This window comes from Giraffa tippelskirchi, chromosome 13 (assembly GCF_054371585.1).
Source record: "Giraffa tippelskirchi isolate mGirTip1 chromosome 13, T2T-mGirTip1v1.2.pri, whole genome shotgun sequence".
In the NCBI taxonomy this organism is placed as follows: Eukaryota; Metazoa; Chordata; class Mammalia; order Artiodactyla; family Giraffidae; genus Giraffa; species Giraffa tippelskirchi.
The window spans coordinates 47736185-47757069 of record NC_137287.1 but is presented as its reverse complement, the minus strand read 5'-3'; the positions used below and the strand labels follow the sequence as shown (position 1 = coordinate 47757069).

Genomic DNA, 20885 nt, shown 5'->3' with positions numbered 1-20885 from the left:
TAGGTGAAAGAGTGGTAATTCCTCCTAGCGAGAGAACAAGGCAGACACTTAAGTGCTTTTCATCACTGATGTAGTTTTTAAATTTATTGAGCAAACACTCTTCCCTTCCATCTGGGTGCTATACTTGGTACTAGGCCTTGACAACCCAAAGGTAACGGAGGGCGCTCCTCTCCACAGTCAGCCCTGGGAGCTGGGAGGCAGGTGGTCCCGCGTGGACAGCCTGTGATGAGTCCCATGACAGAAGCACAAATAAAATACTGTGGCGGCAGAGAAGAGCCCATTCTCGCCTAAATCTGGCCAGACAGCGCTGCAGGGGCAAGAGCGCATTGGTTGCTGTTATCGTTGTCTCAGCTGACTCCACTGAGCTGCTCTGCGTCCTGTGGTTTGTACCGTGATGTCTAGCCACGAGACTGGTGCTTTCTGCCATTGGGTGCCAAGACGAAACGGAGCCCATGCTCTCCTGTTGTCTGTCCCAAAGCAGCGGGGGGGGGGTCGCCTGCTGTGCTTGGGAGACCCGTCGTGAACCAGTGGAGACCACACAGGTGCCAGACATAGGGCGACTCTTTGGGAATCCTTCACAGGACAGCAGGCACAACGTGGGCCAGCGGAGTCCAAGCAAAGGGCTGTAAACCCAAATACCAGCAGGAGATCGGGCCTTAGAGTATGCGGCACCTTGAAGGAGACCCAGTTATGTCATTTTATAAAGAGGGAACTGACTGCAGAGAGAGGGGCGCTGGGGCAGCCCTCCCAAACCAGGCTGTGGTCAGAGGAGCTGGCGGCCTTGGACTCCCGGTGCTGGCCATCCTTTTGTTTGTCAGCAGAGGCCTCGCTCCAGGTCGTCTCTGTGTGCTGGGCCCCTGACTTCACACTGTCTAATTCTGTGCCTAAGATTATAGAATGTTCCTCATGCCTGGCCTGACAAGTACTGCCATGTTGGCGAGGCACCACACCAGACAAAACCCAGCCATGATCAGCAGGGATCTTTGGAAAGAGAGAGAGAGCTCTTAGGCTCCTCGGTGTTTCCAGAACACTGATGGTAATAGGTGTGGCTCTCTCGAGTGTCAGAATGAATGCAGTGCTGCACTGAGGGGCCTGACACAGGGCCTGGCACACTGCAGGTGCTCAGCGAATCTTGACTGTTGTGGTCGCCAGCTTGTTTCCCCTTGGGAAATTTCTGCTAGTAGATGAGGGGGGTCGTTTGTTCCGGGAGACTGTTTCCTCTCTCCCGCCCGCTAACCTGACTAGCTGCATACCGATGCTATACGCCATCCTAAAGGTGAGCTGGTTTCTTTTCTCAAAGGTAAACACCAAGCTTGGGTTTCTAGAGTAAGTATTTTAATAAGGAACAGGCCTGGGGGGTTAAATGGCCAAAATACTCACCTTGGCTTTTCTTTGCCCTGAGCTCTCTGGAGGGGCTGCCAGCGTCCCGCCTGTCCCCCCACCCATCTTCGGCTCAGTGGGTCTCCAGTGTCCTCTCCACCCCCGTCTCCCCACGCCCCACTCGCTCCAGGCCCAAGCTGCCCTCTCGTCTGACAGGATGCCTTCTCCCCAGAGGCAGCCTCAGGAGCTGAACTCCAGGCCGCCTTCCAGCCCAGAACCTTCAGCTCCCCCACCGAGTGCGGCCAGGCTGGGTGTTACAGGGTCAGCTCGGCCGCCTCACTCATCCGGGAGGAAACAGGGGGCCAGTGTGATGGAGGAGGCTCCAGGCCAGGTGGCCCTAAAGGGGCCCCCGCGAGGGGTCAGGAAGTGAGTCCCAAGGGGCCTTCACCAGGGGAAGGGTTCCTTCAAAGCGGCACAAGCAGGTGGCCTCCGGAATCTGACGCCCCTGGACCTGACTCCTGGATCTGTCACTTCCCGCCTGTGTGATCTTAGATTTCACCTTTGCCCTCCCTGACTCCACTTCCTTACCTCAAAAAGTGTGAGCAATAGTCCTGTTCCTTCACTGCTTAGTGGTGAGCTTTACATTGAGTATTGTGAATTAAAGGGAGAGTTTTAAACCATGGTTTTTCTTGAGAAATCATGGGACTTTTAAATTTTGTGTTCTATGTGGTTTGTCTTGATATGAATATATGTAGTATTTTGTTGAAGTCTTGTAGTAAAAACAATTGCCATGTGCTTTTATGAAGACCTTTAGGAGAAACATCTTTCTAGATTGCGTATCAGGATGGATTGCGTTATCCTCAGCACCGATTTGTTCTTGTCTTACACTTCTGATCGGCCTCATTTCTCACATTGGTAACTGGCACAAAGAGAGCAGAGTGCTACAGAGACTTAGGACGCGGTGGGGCTTTTGTTCAGACCTATCAAACCTGTTGCTGGCTTCATTTTATGTCTTGACCCTTGTTTTTCTTATTTATTTTCCCATTTAAATCTTTGCCTTGTTAAGCCAAGCTGCCTTAAATCCTTAATTCCAGGTGGGTGTATAATGCCAGTGACAGAGCTCACTAGGAGTTGCTGCAGGCAGCCCCAGGGGCACAAACTGCCCACACGCCCACCCTTGCCCTTCCTCCCCTGTACCCAGCTGCAGCTCTTGACAGTCCTCTGAGTGTCCATCACACCCACCTCTCCTCCTCGCCTCAGGGCTGCCTTCTGCTGACTTTCATCAGGGTTTTATATATATATATATATATATATATATATATATATATATATATATATATATAGGTATATGGACTGTTTGGGTTTGTTTCCTCTTTTATAAATTTTTAACTTTTAATTAGAGAATAATTGCATTACAGTACTGTGTTAATCTCTGCCATATAGCAACATGAATCAGCCATAGGTACACACACATCCCCTGCCTCTTGAGCCTCCCCACCAGCTCCCACCTCCCACTCATTAGGGTTTTGTGGTGGCTTTGAACCTGGAAGCCTGGCCCTGGGCATTTCTGCCTCCAGCCTTCAGTCTCCTTGCCCCTCGGGGCACGTCTGCGGCTCCTCCGTGTGCTGAGCCCTCCTGCCCTGTGGCCTCAACTGCTGAGCTGCCCTGCGTCCACATAATCAGATTTAAGTGTCCCCAGAGCACTCCAGGCTCCCTGGGGCTCTTTCTCTACCGCTCGGCTGTGATGCCTCCCCTCTGCCCTGGCCTCCCTTGGACAGAGTTGAGAGCTCCCTCTGGTCTACGGGTGTGTGCTGTGGTCACACCTCCTGCAGGGCTTACTTTGAACGCCCCTCCCCAAGGCGGGGATGAATGAACGAATGAGAGAATGTAGGGAACCTTCCACGCATCTCAGAGTTCTGAACCTGTGTCTGAGATACTAGCATGAAGAAGAAATGTTAGCATCCTCACTTTTATTTTACACTTCATTGTAAAGTTAGAGGACAAGATTTCCCTGATCCGGAGGAGGAAGCCTTGGTACTCGTTAAGTTTCGGCTCTGGAATTCTTAGGCAAGAGATAGGAAAAATCACCAACATACTTGGTTGGCAGTGAGTTTGGGGTGAGGAAATCTGAGGATCCTTGAATTCCCTTTTCCCAAAAGATGGAAAATGAGCGGCTGTCACTGGTGATGACATAGATGTCACCACTCCAGAATAAGGAGGGAGAAAGTGATTCTCTGACACATCAGTGTCCTGGGCTGTCTGAAAGATCCTGGCCCTGCAGTGGGGAGTCCCCAGTTTGCAGATAAGGCTGTGCTTCGCCCTAAACTCATAGCTCAGGTGCCCTTCTCCCTCTCTCCCTCCCTCCCTTCTTCCCTACCTCTGTATAGTAAGCATTTAGTCTGAGCCAGCACTGTGCTGATTCCAGGGGTTGCAGAGGGACAGAGGTGTGGTTGCTGTCTCCACCCAGGAGCTGCCAATCTGGCAGGGGAGGCCCCTTCATGGAGCAGCCACTTCATGCAGAAATAAGCACAGGAAACATCACTGATCCGGAGGAGGAAGGGATGAACACTTCAGAAAAGTTCCAAAGGGGTGGCCACATTCCTTCAGGGGTGTGCAGGGCCCACTGAGCCTGGGAGCAGCGTGCCACTTTGGAGGAAAGAGCACGTGCCCAGGGGCTGCGGGGGACAATGAGGATGGGGCCGTGGCAGAGCTCGGGCCTCTGTCTGCACGGCGGGCCTGGCTTTGCTGGAGGCTGAGGCTCTGAGAAGTGGTCCTGATGCTCCAAGTGGAAGATGACGTGAGCCGGGGAGCCAGAGGGCAGGGGAGGCGGGAGGGGAAGTGTTTAACTCGTGAAGAAGCGGAATTGGCCAGGCGTGGTGACCGATGGTGCAGGCTGAGGGGAAGGGAGGGTTGAGGGGTGACTCCCAGGGTTTTGGCCGAAACCTCTGGGCGGAGGAGAAAGGAAGCTGGACCAGCCCTGGGCTGGTTGACTCCCAGCCCAAGCCTGGATGCAGCGCTTCCTCTCTCTGCAGCCACTGGGCTGAGAGAGAGAGCGTGGCCTGTGTGGAGAGAGCAGCCCTGGCCTGAGAACCAGTGGTGCTCCAAGCAGAAGAGCTGGCGAGCCGGTCTGCAGAGAGGGGATGCCGACTCTAAGCGCAGAGGGGAGGGCTGGAGGCCTCGCTGCCGGCAGCCGTCAGAGCGGGTTTTCCTCCTTTTTTTCCCTTTTCACTGCTGTTTACTCATGGGAGGAAAGAAGCAAAGCTTTGAGAGCAGGGACTTCAGAAAGGCAGAGTACCTGTGATTAGTGTGGGGACTGGAGAGAGTTCTCGCTGGAGAACTCAGAAGGCTGGCTGAACTCCTCTACAGGAGCAGGGAGGCCGAGTATGGCAGAAAGCTTGGGAAGGTTTGAGTACCAGAATGAGACTCAGTGATTTTTTTTTTTTTTTTTTTTAAGACATTCCGGTCAGGCTGCTTATCAGCAAACAGACTAGCTTATTTTTTATTTTTATTTTATATTGGAGTGTAGTTAGCACTCCAACATTAACAATGTTTTGTTAGTTTCAGTTGTACGGCAAAGTGATCCAGTTATACACGTATGTATCTATTCTTTTTCAAATTCTTTTCCCATTTAGGTTATTACAGGATATTGAGCGGAGTTCCCTGTGCGCTGCAGTAGGTCCTTGTTGGTTATCTGTTTTAAATACAGCAGTGTGTATGTCTGTATAGCAGTGTATATGTATACATAGCTTATTTGTGATCAGAGCTACAAATGATGAAAAGTGAAAGTCTCTTAGTCATGTCCAACTATTTGCGACCCCATGGACTGTATAGTCCTTGGAATTGTCCAGGCTAAAATACTGGAGTGGGTAGCCTTTCCCTTCTCCAGGGGATCTTTCCAACCCAGGAATCCAACTGAGGTCTCCTGAGTTGCAGGCAGATTCTTTACCAGCTGAGCCACCAGGGAAGCCTGCACAAATGATGAAAAAATACCAAATTGGACCTTACTATTCAGTTCTTTTTAGAAAGGTACTACACAGTATCAGTTCAGATTGTTGAAACATCACTATTTTTTTAAATGTTTTATTTTGTATTGGGGTATACTCAATTAACAATGTTGTGATAGTTTCAGGTGAGCAGCAAAGAAACTCAGCCAGACATATACATATCTGCATTCTCCCCCAAACCCCCTCCCTTCCAGGCTGCCACATAACATTGAGCAAAGTTCCGTGTGCTGTACAACAGGTCCTTGTTGGTTAACCATTCTAAATATCACAGTGTGTACATGTCCATCCCAGACTCCCTGACTATCCCTCACCCCCATTCTCCTTGCCCCACTCTGGCAACCTTAAGTTCCTTCTCTAAGACTGTGTATCTCTGTTTTGTGAGCTCATTTATATCATTTCTTTTTAGAGTCCACATATAAAGGATGTCATACGATATTTCTCCTTCTCTGTCTGACTTTACTTCACTCACTATGGCAATCTCTAGGTCCATCTATGTTGCTGCAAATGGCATTATTTCATTCTTTTTAATGGCTGTGTAATATTCCATTGTGTATAAAAACATCACTTTTTTTTTTTAATTTGGAAAATCATCCTTGATAATGACAAAGGGATAGCAGAGAACTTAGTTTGATGGAGCAGTTGGGCGGAACACCCACAGGAAACCTGGTAGAATGTGTGTGAGGCACGTCTCCCCTCTTTGGAGGGGCTCTTGTTCTGGGATCTCTGGAGCCCCAACAGCCCATGAGAGAGTTCAGAGGGCACTGAGCTTCCATGGGAAAAAAGTTACATCCTTGTTTTGACCAAGTTCTAATAAATTTTGTTTTTATTATGAACGAAGTTTTCAGAACACAGTATTATTAGCGGTATTTGTTACCATTAGAAATCACAGCTCTTTTCATATTGTATTATAGTTGTGGCAGACATCTGAAAACATCACGTGTGTTCATCACTGCTTTGGATTTATAGATTGTTGTTGTTCAGTCGCTAGGTTGTGTCCGACTCTTTGTGACTCCATGGACTGCAGCACGCCCGGCTTCCCTGTCCTTCACCGTATCCCGGAACTTGCTCAGACTCATGTCCATTGAGTCGGTGATGCCATCCAGCCATCTCATGCTCTGTCGTTCCCTTCTCCTCCTGCCCTGCATCTTTCCTAGCATCAAGGTCTTTTTCCAGTGAGTCAGCTCTTTGTGTCAGGTGACCAAAGTATAGTAATAGCCAGTGTTTTATTGAACAAGTACATCCACTGCTATATCACAAATTTGACAAACATGAATAACTGTACTTCACTATAATTGGTTTTCTGTTTAGTCATATGCATTGTTTCTCTATGCATTAAAAACATTATTATGAGCAGGTTTCATCAGCTTCACCACCAATCTAAGAGGTCTGTGTCACATGAAGGTTAATAACCCCTGGCTAAGATCCTGTAGTTGTGGCATGCTACCTCCACCTGGTGGCAGCATATTCCTTAAAGGTTAAATTGATAACATAGAAGAAACTTTTAAAATAATATATTTGGATATGGTTTTCAAACCTTTTTGACCACAACCCACAGTAAAAATTGGCTTTATATCATAACTCGGTACACTCATACTTAAGTTTCACAAAACAAGACTTAACTTTACCATGTAACACATTGATAGCTTTTATCCCATTTCTGTTTCCTTAAAATGCTGATGGCAACTCATTAAACTGTAGTTCTGTGGATCACACTGTGCAGCTTGACATCGTCAGAGACCTTCTTTTATCATACTTCACGATTTATTACCCAGACCAAAGTTCACTTATTCTCACACATTTTCAGGGACATAATATTTACATTTAATGTCACTGTCAACAAATACGAGTGTATTTTTACACAGTATTTTAAAAATTGTTTATTATTGATATATGCAGTGATATGAACTGATGTTACTTGTATCACAAGACAGAACAATCCCATCACCACCGCACAGGTCAGTCTCCCCCTAGGCAATCACTATGCTGATTATTTTGACCATGGATTTAATCTTTTTTTTCTAGAACTTTATATAAGTGGAACCATACAGTTCGCATTTTAGCCTGACTTCGCATTTTAGCCTGACTTTGCTCAGTGCAGTGTTACTGAGATCATTCCATGTTGAGCAGGTCAGTGGTTTGAAATATACCACAATTTGTATTAATATATTCTCCTGGTGAGAGACTTCTGCGTTGTCTTTCATTTCGACTCTCGAAATTAAAACTTTCATGCGCATTTGTATACATGCCTCTGTGTGCACATGTTTCATCTCTTGCAGGTAAATACCTAAGGTAAAATTGCTAGCTCAGATGGCAAATAAATGTGTTTAACTATAGGGAGCAGACAAACATTTGCCAAGGTGGTTGATCCATTTTCCGTTTCCACTAGCAGTGCGTGAGTGTGGGTCGATCCCCATCCTTAACCTACACGTGACGTGCGTCAGTCTTTATCCCTGCTGTCACGGTGTTAGGTATGTAGTGTGTCACTTAGTAGTAAGTGTTAATTTGCATTTACTTGATGAGTGATGACGTTGAACACTTTTCCACGTGCTTATTCACCAGTTGTTTATCTTTGTCATGGAGTGTCTGTTCAAACTTGAGTTGTTTTTTTAACATCAATTGGTAGGAGTAGTTTTTACATATTTTGGACACCAGTCCTTTATGTCATTCATATGCATTTATGAATATTTTCTCCCAGTCTGTGGCATACATATCTATTTTATTAATGGTGTCACTTGATCAGCCAAAGTTTTTTAATTTTGATCAAGTCCAAGATAGTGATTTTTTCTTTTATATTTAGTACTTTCTGGGTCTTATCTAAGAAATCTTTTCCTACCCCAAGGTCGAGAAGATAGATTTTTTTTTTTTTTTATGTTCAGTTCTGTGATTCATCTCAAATCAGTTTCTGTTTATGGTGTGAGGTAGGTGTCAAATTTCGGTTTTTTGGGGTTTTTTTTCATATTATGTCTCATTCTCACTATTTGCTGAAAATATTTTTTTCACCATTGAATTATAGCACAGAATTAAAAAAAAAAAAACTTTTGCCAAAGGGCTACAAAATTGAATTTCCCTGCTAGCCATAAACCAACCAACAATACTTTTCTAAGTTAGTTTAGTTCATCCATTTATCCTGAGATTCTCAAGTTACTTTATTCACATAGTGTGAGGTTTTATGAAGCTACATCTTTTTACAAGGTCTGTAGCCATGCCACAGAGCTGCTGGTTCTGTGGCTTTTTAAATTAGATTGAAATTAGGTAAAATTAAAAATTCAGCTTCTCAGTCACAAAAGTCACATTTCAAATCCTCAATAACACATGAGGCTATTTTCTTCCCTATTTACCAGTGCAGATAGAGATGTTTTCATTTTTTCCACAGTACTAGATAGCACTAGCCTATAGAAAAAGAAAGACTGGTTTTATACAGTTTTGAGGCATATTTTAATGAAACTTATTTAGTTTTGATACTGTCATTCAGCATCTACCTTTCTCGTTTTCATCCGTCTGTGCTTCTATTTCTATTCAAGATGTACAGTCCCAGCCAAACCTTTTGTTGCTCTGAAAATGCAGCTACTTCTGTCTGCTCTCTCCCGCCTGGAAGAAAGAATTTCCCTGTGTGTGTCTACTGGACTCCTTTTCTGGAGCCTACCTGGCACTGACCTTTTTAACTCTTCTCAGTGTTAACTGCTGAATTTCTGGGCATCCTCCGTCAAGTTATAGTGCAGAGATAGATATTTTCTCTTTCCTGTCCTGATTAAAATTAAATTTCTCCCTGGCATTTCTATAATAAATATTAAAATTGCAAAAAGCAACAAGTTATGAGTTTTATCATACCCCATATTAACGTTTCTGTCCAGCAGTGAACTTTGCTGCCATTTCATCATGAGCAACCACGTAGGAATTTGTGAGCTTTTCTCTCATTGTTCACTGGGTGTGAGCTAAGTCTTTCATTAATGTCTTTCAGTGTGGGAACTTTGCTGTCTTGGTGGATCTTCATGTATTGCCGCAAGGTTCAAGCAAAGATACTAGCTGGTTTTCTGAACAGAAGAAAGAGGTACCAGGAAACTTTTCACTATTTTTTTAAATTGAAATGTCATTGATTTACCATGTTTCAGGTGTACAACAAGTGATTCAGTTACACACACACACACGTATATTCTTTTCAGATTCTTTTCCATTGTAGATTATTACTTGATATCGAATATAGTTAGTTTGCTGTGCTATACAGTAGGTCCTTAAAACTTTCCACTATTTTAAATGGAAGGAGCTGCTCTTAAAAGGAATATTAGCTTTTTGTCCAGCTCTCATTTTCATTAATGGACAGTAAATCTTGAGTGCTATTTAATCCTTGAAGAAGAGTTGTCTTTCCCACAACAGACATACGCCTGCTTTTTCTGTTGTTGTTCCTTCAGAAACTGACACATTCATCTATTTCATATATTTCATTTGCCACTCTAGTATTTAAACCAGAAATTCCCCACCTCTTTGTTTGAGGGAAAGGGTTCTTTGATTAAAAAAAAGAAAAAAAGACGATGAAGAAGAAGTTGTTAAAGTGACTTTTCCAGGTAAGCAGGGATTGTAATCCTCACTGGTTGTAATGGATGGACCGAGCCCCTAGAGCAGGTGTGGGGTTGACACAGGCTCGTTTTTGTCACCTGTTTGAAATCTTCTCCTGTACCACATGATCCTTTGGCAAAAGTATAGGAATGGTTGACAACAGCCCTCCTCTTACAGTGGCCAGTCGCTAAGCAGATGGTCAGTCAGTAAAACAAATGGTTGTATGACAGGATTGTGGTGTTAAACCCCCTCGAACCTCAGCCGCCTCCTCTGTGGAAGAAGGGTTCTCCCAGACCGTTGCTGAGTCAGTCTCAGCTTTCAGTTTCTGAGGTCCCACCAAGTGCTGCTGTAGCAAAGGCAAGAAGGTGCCTCCAGCTCTCATCACATGCTTGGCTTCCTTCTCCAGACCCCTCCTTATGAGCGAGCAGGATAGTGAGCCTGTGGCTTTTACATAACTTTCCAAATGTAACAGCCCTTGGTATCTTCCATGATATTTGTTGGTCACAATAGCTTTTTAGAGCTAGAAATAAATTTTATTACAAGGTGGTATATGGAGAAAAAACTAGTGATGGTGATACGGTGATACTTTTTGGTACTGCTTTTTTACCCCTTTACTGTGATAACTGTTTTCAGTCAGCTTTTGGAGATAACTAGAAATCTCCCAAAAGAAAATTTATAAGTAATATATTTTCAGTCAAAGGATAATGTTATTAGGACTTTGTTGTCCTAATTTTGCTAAGGATACGCAGTGACCTGAAACTGGGAGCAGAAAGGCACAGGATTCTGTGTGGTGGGATTTATGCTAGTGGCATGAGATGTTGGCATTATCATTCAGGTAATAGCCCTGGACCATGCTCTTCAGGACTTCATGTTTAATAGGCCATCACCTGCTCTTCCAGTTCACCTTCATGTCATTCCAACCTTTGGCCTCTCAACATCTGTCCCTATGATTCAAAATAGTTAATTCATCCCCCTAAAGTGACCAATATGCACCCGAGGGGACCTCACCCAAGAAGTTTGACTTACATTAACAGCTTCCTAGAACCCCACCATTCCAGGCCCAAATTTTCCTCCATTCTCTCCCAACTCGGCGACCTCGGCTTTAGACCTTTTTGTTGATATGCTGTCAGTTTTGCCAAGAGTCAGTTGATTTGGAAGGCTTTACAATAAATCTGTGAGTGCATGACTCACTTCCCAGCCAGAGCGTGAGGCCAGAATTTTCCAGGGTGCCACATGCAGCTGCGCCGCCCCACCTTGCGTCGCTGCCGGGCCACAGGGCATGCCTTCATGAGGGCCTGAGAGCGCAATGGGGCCTGCCAGGCTCCACCATGGCCCAGGAGCCGGCTCTCCGCAGAGCTTCTACCTCACGCTGTTTCTTCAAAATATGCTCGCTGACATTAAAATGGATCTGGGATAATGTGTGTAAGTTTAAGAAAAGAGAAAAGCTAGTTGAGGATATGACTTTAGCCTATGTTCAGTGTCCCAGGACTTCTATCTTTTTTAAATCATTAGATCATCTCAAGATTGGGATTTCATGAGCCATCAGTTTGATTGCATTTTAACAGTCACTTTGAGTAGTGAAAGTCTTAAGAATATCCCGTTCCTTTTCAGAAAAAGGAACTCATCAAATGTATTAAACATGTGTTTTATTTTGAGTCCAGTCTGAGTAGTCTTTGTACCCAAATGGTTGAACTCAGACTGTTCCCCTTGTAAACCTGAACATGTGTGCTTCCCCAGGTTTACAAGGGGAACAGTCTGAGTAGCCTGGAGATGTTGGGTACAGCTCTCTCTTGCTCATTGATTGGTCTTCCTGCTGCCCCTCAAGTTTAGATGGGAGTTTGTCTTTTCTTGTCTTGCCCTGGTTCTGAAGAGAACAGTGTGCTGTGGTCAGTTACTAGGGGACCTCGACCACAGCACACACTACCCACCTTCCATTCATCAAACTTGACTCATGGAAGGAAAGCCCCGTAACTACAGGGAGAGAATTTGTGTATATGGGCCTTGGCTTTATTTTTGTCCTACTATTTTTAGTTCTGGCCTTATAGGGCATTTATGGCCAAATTTTAACAATCCTTGTTTCCATGTATGTCTTTCACATATTTTCTAGCTCAGTCATCGTTGAACCCTGCATGTGAAGCAAAATTCTTTAATTGTTAAAACAACAGTATGAGCAAGGCTGCCTTTCTGTTGCACGAACAATGCCAAAACCTTCAGCTGTAAACGAATATCTCTGTATTCCACAAGGCACTGCATCTTTGGGCTGCAAAATGAGATCAGGAGGGAGGAGACCAGAGTTTGTATTTTATCGAGAAACTCATGTTTGTAAATTAAGTCTAGTGTTTTCTATACTGTTTGAGGAGTACATGTATTTGCAACAAAAGAAAAGCTTGGCTCTCATTGCCCTTCAAAGCAGCTTACAGCTCTGTCCTCGTTTTAATTTATGAAGATTCTAAGAGATCAACCTGAGATGGCATCGGGAGAAACCAGTGAAACAGGTTTGAGGTGACCTGGAAACTGAACCTTCTGCAGAGTCCTTGGAAACTGAACCAGAATTATCCGTCCTTACACACCAGTTCTTAATCTGGGTTAAGAAGTTTAGATTTTATTTTATTTTCCCTTTCTCTACATCAGATTGCATTTTTCTGATAGTATAGCTAGCTTGAGCAGTGTCATCCCATTGTACAGTTAGGCTTTAAGTTTTGTTTTTCTGTTTTATAAATAACACTGATATGTTAAACAGTAGCTCCAGAAATTTGGGATGTTGACATTCAATTAAAACCATGTTTTTCTGTTGCCTAATAAATATTAATTTACTTTTGAGCAATATAAGAAGTTAATTTATTTTTTACTGTGAATAGGTGAATAGAGAGAAGTTTTCACAGAAGCTTATACGGTATCATCAGCAAGCCTATGGAAGAAAATCAGACTATTGATTTCCAGTTCTCTGTTCAACTTACCATCAGTGCTGTTGCTTTTCAGTAGATTTGTAAACCCCAGAAATTAATGAATTATAGTGGTTAGATATTAAAAATTTTTTGAACCAAGTTTTAAAAGTAGGAAATTTTTATATAAAAATCACTGTCTCTGGTTCCTCTTAAATCAGAAAATCTGGTGGCACTGTGCCATGTGTCCCAGCACATAACCTCAGGGTGCTACCCCTTCTGACTGGCTGGGGGCTCCCTCTGACTGTGCTCTGACTCTTTGGCTCCTCTCCTCTGCAGTCCCTGCCCTGTGGGCCCATCTCAGGGCTCCCGCTTGTAGCCAGAGTTGGCTCTGTTCCATCTTCTACTTGTCATAATCCCATTGGTTGATATTGACATGAAAACAGCCTTTCCCTCTCTGATTCTGTCACCTCCTTGCCCTAATTTTTACATTGGTGTTTTTATCTTCCTTTTAGAAATATGAAACTGAGGCAGAGAGAAATGAAGAGAGGCAAAATGTATTTCTTAGATCATGGAGTAAGCCAGCATCATGGTTTCAAGAAAAGCTCAGTGGCAAATTTAAATCTGCACCATTACCCATGAACGCATGTTAATGCCTTTATTCATAGCTAAACTAAAAAGCAAACAAACTGAAATGTTCTATGTTGGCTTTTTCATATGCATGATACTGACTTTTTTTGCACTGCATTAAATTAGAAAGTTATATGTAATTTTTTTATTTACTTTAGGAAGTCTGTTTACTGTTAAAAGAAACCATTGACTCAAGAGTGAAGGAGTACTTACAAGTTCGTAAACAGCACAGGCCATCAGATACAGAATTCACAAGATCCAATCCCTTGTCCTTAAAAGGTAGGCACGAGCTACTTTGATTTTGGATAAAATTTCTGCTTTGTAGAGATGGCAATTATGTTTGACTCTAACTGTCAGAGTCAGAGTTGTGTTGTTGTGTAGTGATACATTTTAAAAATATAGCCTAATGAAGATGCTTTGTTTGGGTAAAGAAAATTAACCAAAAAGCCCTAAGGGCTTTTAATGGTAGGCAAAATATATAAAAATAGAAAATACAACATTCCTAAGGAAACTATAAATTCTTTAAAGGATTTTTTTTTTTTTTTGACAAGTAGTCTTGCAAATGGATTTGCAATAATACTTGATTTGGGGCTTTATGCTTTTCTAAATGCTTTCATATATGTACTATCTCAGAGGTCTCAGCTGGGGGTGGTTCTGCCCCCAGGGACGTTTGGTAATGTCTGTGATGGTCTGGATTGTCATAACTGGGGTGGGAGCCATGGTAGGGAGCTTTGGCCTCTGGTGTGTAGGGGCCAGGAATGCCACTAAATATCCTACAGTGCACACGGCAGCCCCCCCTCCCCCAATCAGGCAGTGTCCCCCAAATGCCAAGGGCACTGAAGTTGGACTATCCCAACCCCTTACCCTAATACCCTGTTACCCTGAGAATGGTAATATCTTTGAGTTATGGGTGAAGAAGCAGAGGATTGTGAGATTAAGGGGGTTGGCTGAATAAAATGTCATCTTCTTGAGGACCAAGATCGTCTCCTGTATCTGACATCTTCCCCTCCCTTCTCCCCACCCCTGACACTTAGGCCATGCCTGATGCAGAGATTTTGAGATATGTTCAATGATGGACTTCCCTGATGGCTCAGACAGTAAAGCATCTGCCTATAGTGCAGGATACCCGGGTTCAATCCCTGGGTCGGGAAGATCCCCTGGAGAAGGAAATGGCAACCCACTCCAGTACTCTTGCCTGGAAAATCCCATGGACGGAGGAGCCTGGTAGGCTACAGTCCATGGGGTCGCAAAGAGTCAGACACGACTGAGCGACTCTACTTTCAGCTTTTCACTTTCAGTGAAGGAGGACTTGGGTGACAAATGGCAGAGCCTGACCTCTCAGCCCAGTGTTCTCTCCACTCTGTCTTCACTGTGTTTTTTAAACTTTTTAAGTTAGTGTTTCATGGCACTCTGTTGCCCAGTCAACCCGTGTTAGTCTTCAGAAGTCAGTACTGTATTGCTGTGGACTAGATTGTGCTAATGCATGCTTCTTTAGGGAAAAAAGAGTTACTGTCTCCCCTTTAAAGGCAGACTCAGTCTGCTCCGTGTACTGGGGCATGACTGGCAAGCAGGCAGATAAAGTCTACTCAGCAGAAAGCCTCAAACAAATAGAATTTTCAGTGCAAACAATATTGTATTAGATGATGCTTTGTGGCGTTGAAGTCTTGAGAAAAGCTGTAGCAGACCTGGTGAGTGGCCCTTTGTAACTGAGACAGAAGGAAAAGGAGCAGAGAAAATTCTGAGACCCCCAGCTCCACCGTGGTCATGGCTTGGTCAGCACCGACTCTCAGGCGGTCCCTCCCCTGGTCTCCTCTCCTCTCCTCCTCAGAGAAGCGCTAACTGCTCACTCTCCCAGCCTCTCTCCCAGGCAGGGAACTCACGGTGTTCTGACCTCAAGACGAAAGCCAAAGCCTTTGTTGGGCTCATGTGGGCAAGAAGTTGGCTCTAAAACAGAAAAGTGATCTTACTCTACACACAATTTTGTAATCTGTTTTTTTACACCTAACATAATGTAAAAGTCCTTGACTCATTTATGGCTGTGCTGAGTCCTGGGTGTTGCAGGCTTTCCTCTAGTGGCAGGTGGGCTCCCCTCTAGGAGCACTGTGCAGGCCTCATTACGGTGCCTCTCCTGCTGTGGAGCCTGGGCTCCAGCACACACACAGGCTCGGTAGTTGTGGCCTACTAGGCGTGGTTGCTCTGTAACACGTGGGATCCTCCTGGGCCAGGGGTTGAACCCATGTCTCTTGCATTGGGGGGCAGATTCTTTACCACTGAGCCACCAGGGAAGCTCCTATAAAAGTCCTTTAAAACACATGTGTCGCCATTTTTAAAATTTAATAGATAAGAAGTGGTATCACATTCTGGTTTTGGTTTGCGTTTCTCTAATAATTAGTGATATTGACCATCTATCCTTACATGTGTTTATTAACCATTTGTGTATCTTTGGAGAAATGTCTGTTGGCCCATTTTTTAATTAGGTTGTTGTAGGAGTTCTTTATATTTTCTGGATATTAATCTCTTATCAGATATGATTTGCAAATATTTTCTCCCATTCTGAGAGAAATGGGGAAAACAAAGCCTTTTCACCATCTTTATAATGTCCTTTAACACACAAACATTTTTAATTTTAATGTAACCAGTTGATCTCACACCCATGAAATCATTGCTAGATTCAGTGTCATGGAGATTTTCCCTGTTTTTTCCTTCTAAGAGTTTTATAGACAGCTCTTTAATTAGCCCTTTGATTCATTCTGAGTTAATCTTTTACATGATTTAAGTTCAGGGTCTGATTTTGTTCTACTATCCTGTTTTCCCAGTGCCATTTGTTGAAAAACCTGTCCTTTGCCCCATTGGGTGGCCTTTGCATCATTATTGAAAATCATTTAACCACAGTTATAAAAGTTTATTTTTGGGCTCTCTCTTCTATTCCATTGGTCTGTATGTCTGTCTTTATTCCAGTACCACACTGCTTTGATTACCATAGCTTTGTAGTAAGTTTTGAAATTAAAAAACGTGATTCTTCCAACTTTGTTATCATTTTTCAAGGTTTGTTTTGGCCACTTGAGGTCCACATCACTATTTTTAATATCTACATAGAAGTCCATCAAGTGTCCACAGTCTATTTATCATTGGGACATTTAGGTTGAATCTAGTACTTTTGCTGTTGTAAACAGTGGTACAGTGGACATCCTGATGATCTAGATATTTGCACACTTCAATTTCTTTATAATATTTCTGTTTGTTTATTTATTTGACCATGTCAGGTCTTAGTTGCAACATGAAGGGTCTTCGTTGCATCATGTGCAATCTTTTCTCGTGGTGCACAGACTCTTTAGTTGTGGTGTGTGGGCTCAATAGTTGGACTTAGTTGCTCCTTAGCACGCGGAATCTTAGTTCCCCAACTAGGGCTCGAACCCACGTCCCCTGCATTGTAAGGTGGCTTCTTAGCCGCTGCATCACCAGGGAAATGCTAATATTTCTGTTTCATGTTCATACTTTTATTGGTTTGTAAGAGCTCATTAATTAAGGATATTCATACTTAGTGTGATATATATATTGCACTATATATATGCAATATATGCTTATATATATAAGCCAACTATGGCTTGGTTTATTTAACGTACAGCTACAAACGAGAAGCCTCTTTTTGCCTTCTGGAGCCTCTGAGGCACACTTGTGGGATGAATGCCAGGCTTCCCTGTTGGGGATTAGACGTGTGGTTGATGGCTGGAGGGAGGCAGGGGCTGCTGATGCAACAGTGTGCTGCTCATTCTTGGGCGGAAAGGCTGTGTGAAGTATCCTTCTTGGAAAGTCACCTCAGCGTGACAGCCCATCTTCCTTCTTTCTGCTTCTGAGGACAGATGACCTCCAAGCACGCCTTCTGCAGCCCCCACCTTAGCTGGCCCCCTCTCTGCTGCCTCCAGCAGCCCTCAGCCCTGCCTCGCTGGATGCCGGCAGCAGCCCCCTCACCGGTGCCCCTGCGTCCGCGCCGGCTGGTGTGCCCCCCGCGGTCAACACCCGAGTTAGTGTAAGGCCTTCCCCTCACAGGCCTCATCTTGCGTATAGAGCCCTTCAGGCTCTCCCCTGGCTCTGGGGTGAAGGCTGGACTCTGAGGAGAACGCCTCCAGCCTCACCTCGTGCCGCCGTTCCTTCTTTTGTGCTGCGGCACAGCGACCTCGAGTTCTCTCTCGCACTCCTCCGGGGGCCTGTGCCCTGCTGGCTCGGGCCCTCCCCGTCCCTCTGCCTCCTTCCGCTCTCCACTCCAAGTCCTCAGCGTATCCTTGTCCATGGTCCCCGGGTTCCCGGCCCACGAGCACCCTGCGCTTTGGTTCACACCATTTGATTCATGTTCATCTCTGCAAATGGGTCAGTCGCCTGAAAACAGGTTCTGTGTCTTTTATGATCCATAGCACATTTTCTGGTTCTTAAGAAATGTTTGTCCAGGTGACAAGTTACATGCACGGATATAGCTCTCCTCTTCCCAGGAAGGCCAAGGCCTGCTGTAACTCACCTCTCCTGCCCTGTCGCCTCCCATGGCTCCATTTTCTGTTTCCTGCAAACCTGCATTCTTGACACCTCTGTGCCTTTACATTTTCAGGTTTCTCTTTTGTCCAGAAAGCTTGTGTTATTCAGCTTTTAAGACAACGATAACCCTATATGCGAGACAGAATAAGAGACACAGATGCATAGAACAGTCTTATGGACTCTGAGGGAGAAGGTGAGGGTGGGACGTTCTGAGAGAATAGCATTGAAACATGTATATTATCATATGTGAAACAGAACACCATTCCAGGTTCGATGCATGAGACAAATGCTCAGGGCTGGGGCAATGGGATGACCCAGAGGGATGGGATGGGGAGGGAGGTGGGAGGGGGGTTCAGGATGGGGAACACATGTAAACCCATGGCTGATTCATGTCAATGTATGGCAAAAACCACTACAATATTGTTAAGTAATTAGCCCCCAACTAAAACAAATAAATAAATTAAAAAAAAAGACCTAACTCAAATACTCCCTCTCCAAAGTCTCCCTCAGTTTCCTGTCTTCCTTGCTCACAGCACTTTATAACATTGCCCACTGTATTATGACTGTAATGTAATCATTTTAGCTGTGATTTCATTTCTCCCTCTCTTTGGTGGTAAAGATTGAGGGATTGTCTCTTTTTTTTTTTCCTTCAAATTTCCATGCTGCTTAACTCGAGAGCAGAAACAGATGACTCTGCTTCACCTCACTGCAAACTGTTCATTTCTAAAGGTCAGAGCGCTCTCCACCCATCTCCCCAAGGTGTCTTCCACAGGGGGCCAAGGCTCATCATCTCCTGGGCCAGGTACACCTGCCAGGACGAAGTGGGCACACACGGTGATGCGCTCATCCAGACTGTTTATTATCAGCATCACTCAGTTGCTCCCTAGTCTTACTTTATTTATTTATTTCTTTGTTATTTTTTTTTTTTTTTAGGTTTTTGGGTTTTTTTTTAGTCTTACTTTAAATGCCTTTTTTCAAAAGCACTTTCAAAGCCACAAACTATAAGGAAAGCCTTGCCTGTTACCTCTTCAGTGTTCTGATCTGTGTCTCGTGTGCCCTGAAAACAGAGTTGCTCTTACTGTCTTGGTGGCTTGGGTGAAAGTTGTGTGGTTTTCACTTTTGTGTAAATTGGCTGTCTTCGCTCATGCGCATGAGTTTCTTACCTTTCTTATTTCCAGATCTGAGTAATGATATTGTGCTTCATCCTGGGGTAGACACTTAACATGTGACGCTGGGTGAAGTGAAGTCAGCAGGCTGGTAACTTTGCTGATTGCTCTAAACAATTAATATGTTTAATGCTCTGAGTTTCATGCTCTAAGTTATCCTTATTAAAAACTAGCATAAATGACTTTGAGGCCATTTCCTTAATCATAAAATACTGAGGAATACAGAGACTGCTGACAAAAACTCAGTCAGCAAACAGCGTAGCATAGACATTTGCCAACAGCGTCATCCTTCTTAAGTCACCTGGAATAACTTCAATTGATTTAGTAAAACTAACGTTGGAAGAAAGTGTTTTTTTTAAGACTTAAATGTCAATTTCTGTCAACTCTACCTCATTAATATTTTTCCTCTTGGCCTTGCCAATATTGGGTGTTACCAGTATTTTTTAATTTTTGCCAGTCTGACAGGCCCAAAAAAAAAAAATGTCTTGCCCTTTGATTTTTATCTTTCTGTTTTTATGTGTTCACTGACTGAGCTGTGCGTTTGCAGCCAATGCTTACCTTTGTACTGGGTCATTCACCTTTTTCAAGTTTTTCACTTTATCTCACTGTCACTTCCTGGTCAAGGCCCTGCTTCATCAGCTCTTGAATCACTACCATATCCTTCTGAGTTCCCTTTCAGTTCATCCACATCTCACTTCCAAAGTGCTTCTAAAATGACCTTTTGAAAACAAAAATGTGATCGTCTTCAGCTTAAAGACTTTTATGGTCAGGAACCTTAGTTGCCTCATGAAAAGAAAAGTGAAAGTGAAGTCGCTCAGTCATGTCTGACTCTTTGCGATGCCATGGACTGTGGCCTGCCAGGCTCCTCTGTCCATGGGATTCTCCAGGCAAGAGTACTGGAGTGCATTGCCATTCCTTCTCCAGGGGATCTTCCTAACCCAGGGATCGAACCCAGGTCTCCCACATTGCAGGCAGATGCTTTACCTTCTGAGCCACCAGGCATAGGCTTTGTTTAATTTCATTTCTCCTTGAGACTAGCTGGCATCATTCTGGCTCTTCAGTGGAGAAGCTGTTGATTAAGATATTATAGATAGTTCACAGGATCTACCTGTGGGAGAGCCAGGCAGCCTGATTCTGAAGCTACACAAGACAGCACAGCCTCAGCCTCAAGATGAGGGGTGGAACTTCCCTGGTGGTTTCAGTGGTTAAGAATCCTCCTTTCAGTGCAGGGCCACAGGTTTGATTCCCTGTCGGATAACTAAGATCCCGCATCCCACAGAGCAACTAAAGCTTGCGAGTCACAACTAGAGACAATTCTGCAGGCCTCAGTGAGAGACCTCCAGTGCTGCAACTAAGACCCAACCAACACAGCCAAATTAAAAAAATAAAGAAAGAATCTTATTTTTTTCAAAAGATGGAGGAGGATGGCTTTGGTACATGAGCCCTTTCAGCTGCCATCTGCAAAGCTCAGGACTGAGCCTGCAGGAGCGTGGCAGCCCGGCCCGTGGCCATGGCACTGTTCTCCTCTGAGCTCACCACAGATTCCACAGCCACATCCCGGCTACAAGTGAGCCAGGGAGCGTGAAATGCTTCACTGTTTTTATCTTGGAAAAGTGGGACTTAACAAAGTGTGGGAACTGACCAAAGCACAGGGAGGATGGTCAGAAGCTTTCGGAGGGTGGAAACGAGTTAGCGATAGCCACTGAAGGTTTCCTGTTGGCTTCCTTCTTCCATAAACTTCCGAATAATAATGAGCTTTTGCGAGAACACAGCTCTCCCAACTACAGGTGAAATATGCTCAGTACCTC

The 20885-nt window shown here is 44.4% G+C and overlaps 1 protein-coding gene across 1 annotated transcript in view; it reads left to right on the top strand.

The window, feature by feature from the left end:
• The window catches only part of SLX4IP (SLX4 interacting protein), a 209615-nt gene that overhangs the window by 131979 nt on the left and 56751 nt on the right, over positions 1-20885 (top strand). Inside the window, 2 exon segments of the mRNA XM_081559108.1 lie at positions 9283-9372; positions 13546-13666. Coding sequence (XP_081415234.1) covers positions 9283-9372; positions 13546-13666 — 211 coding nt within the window.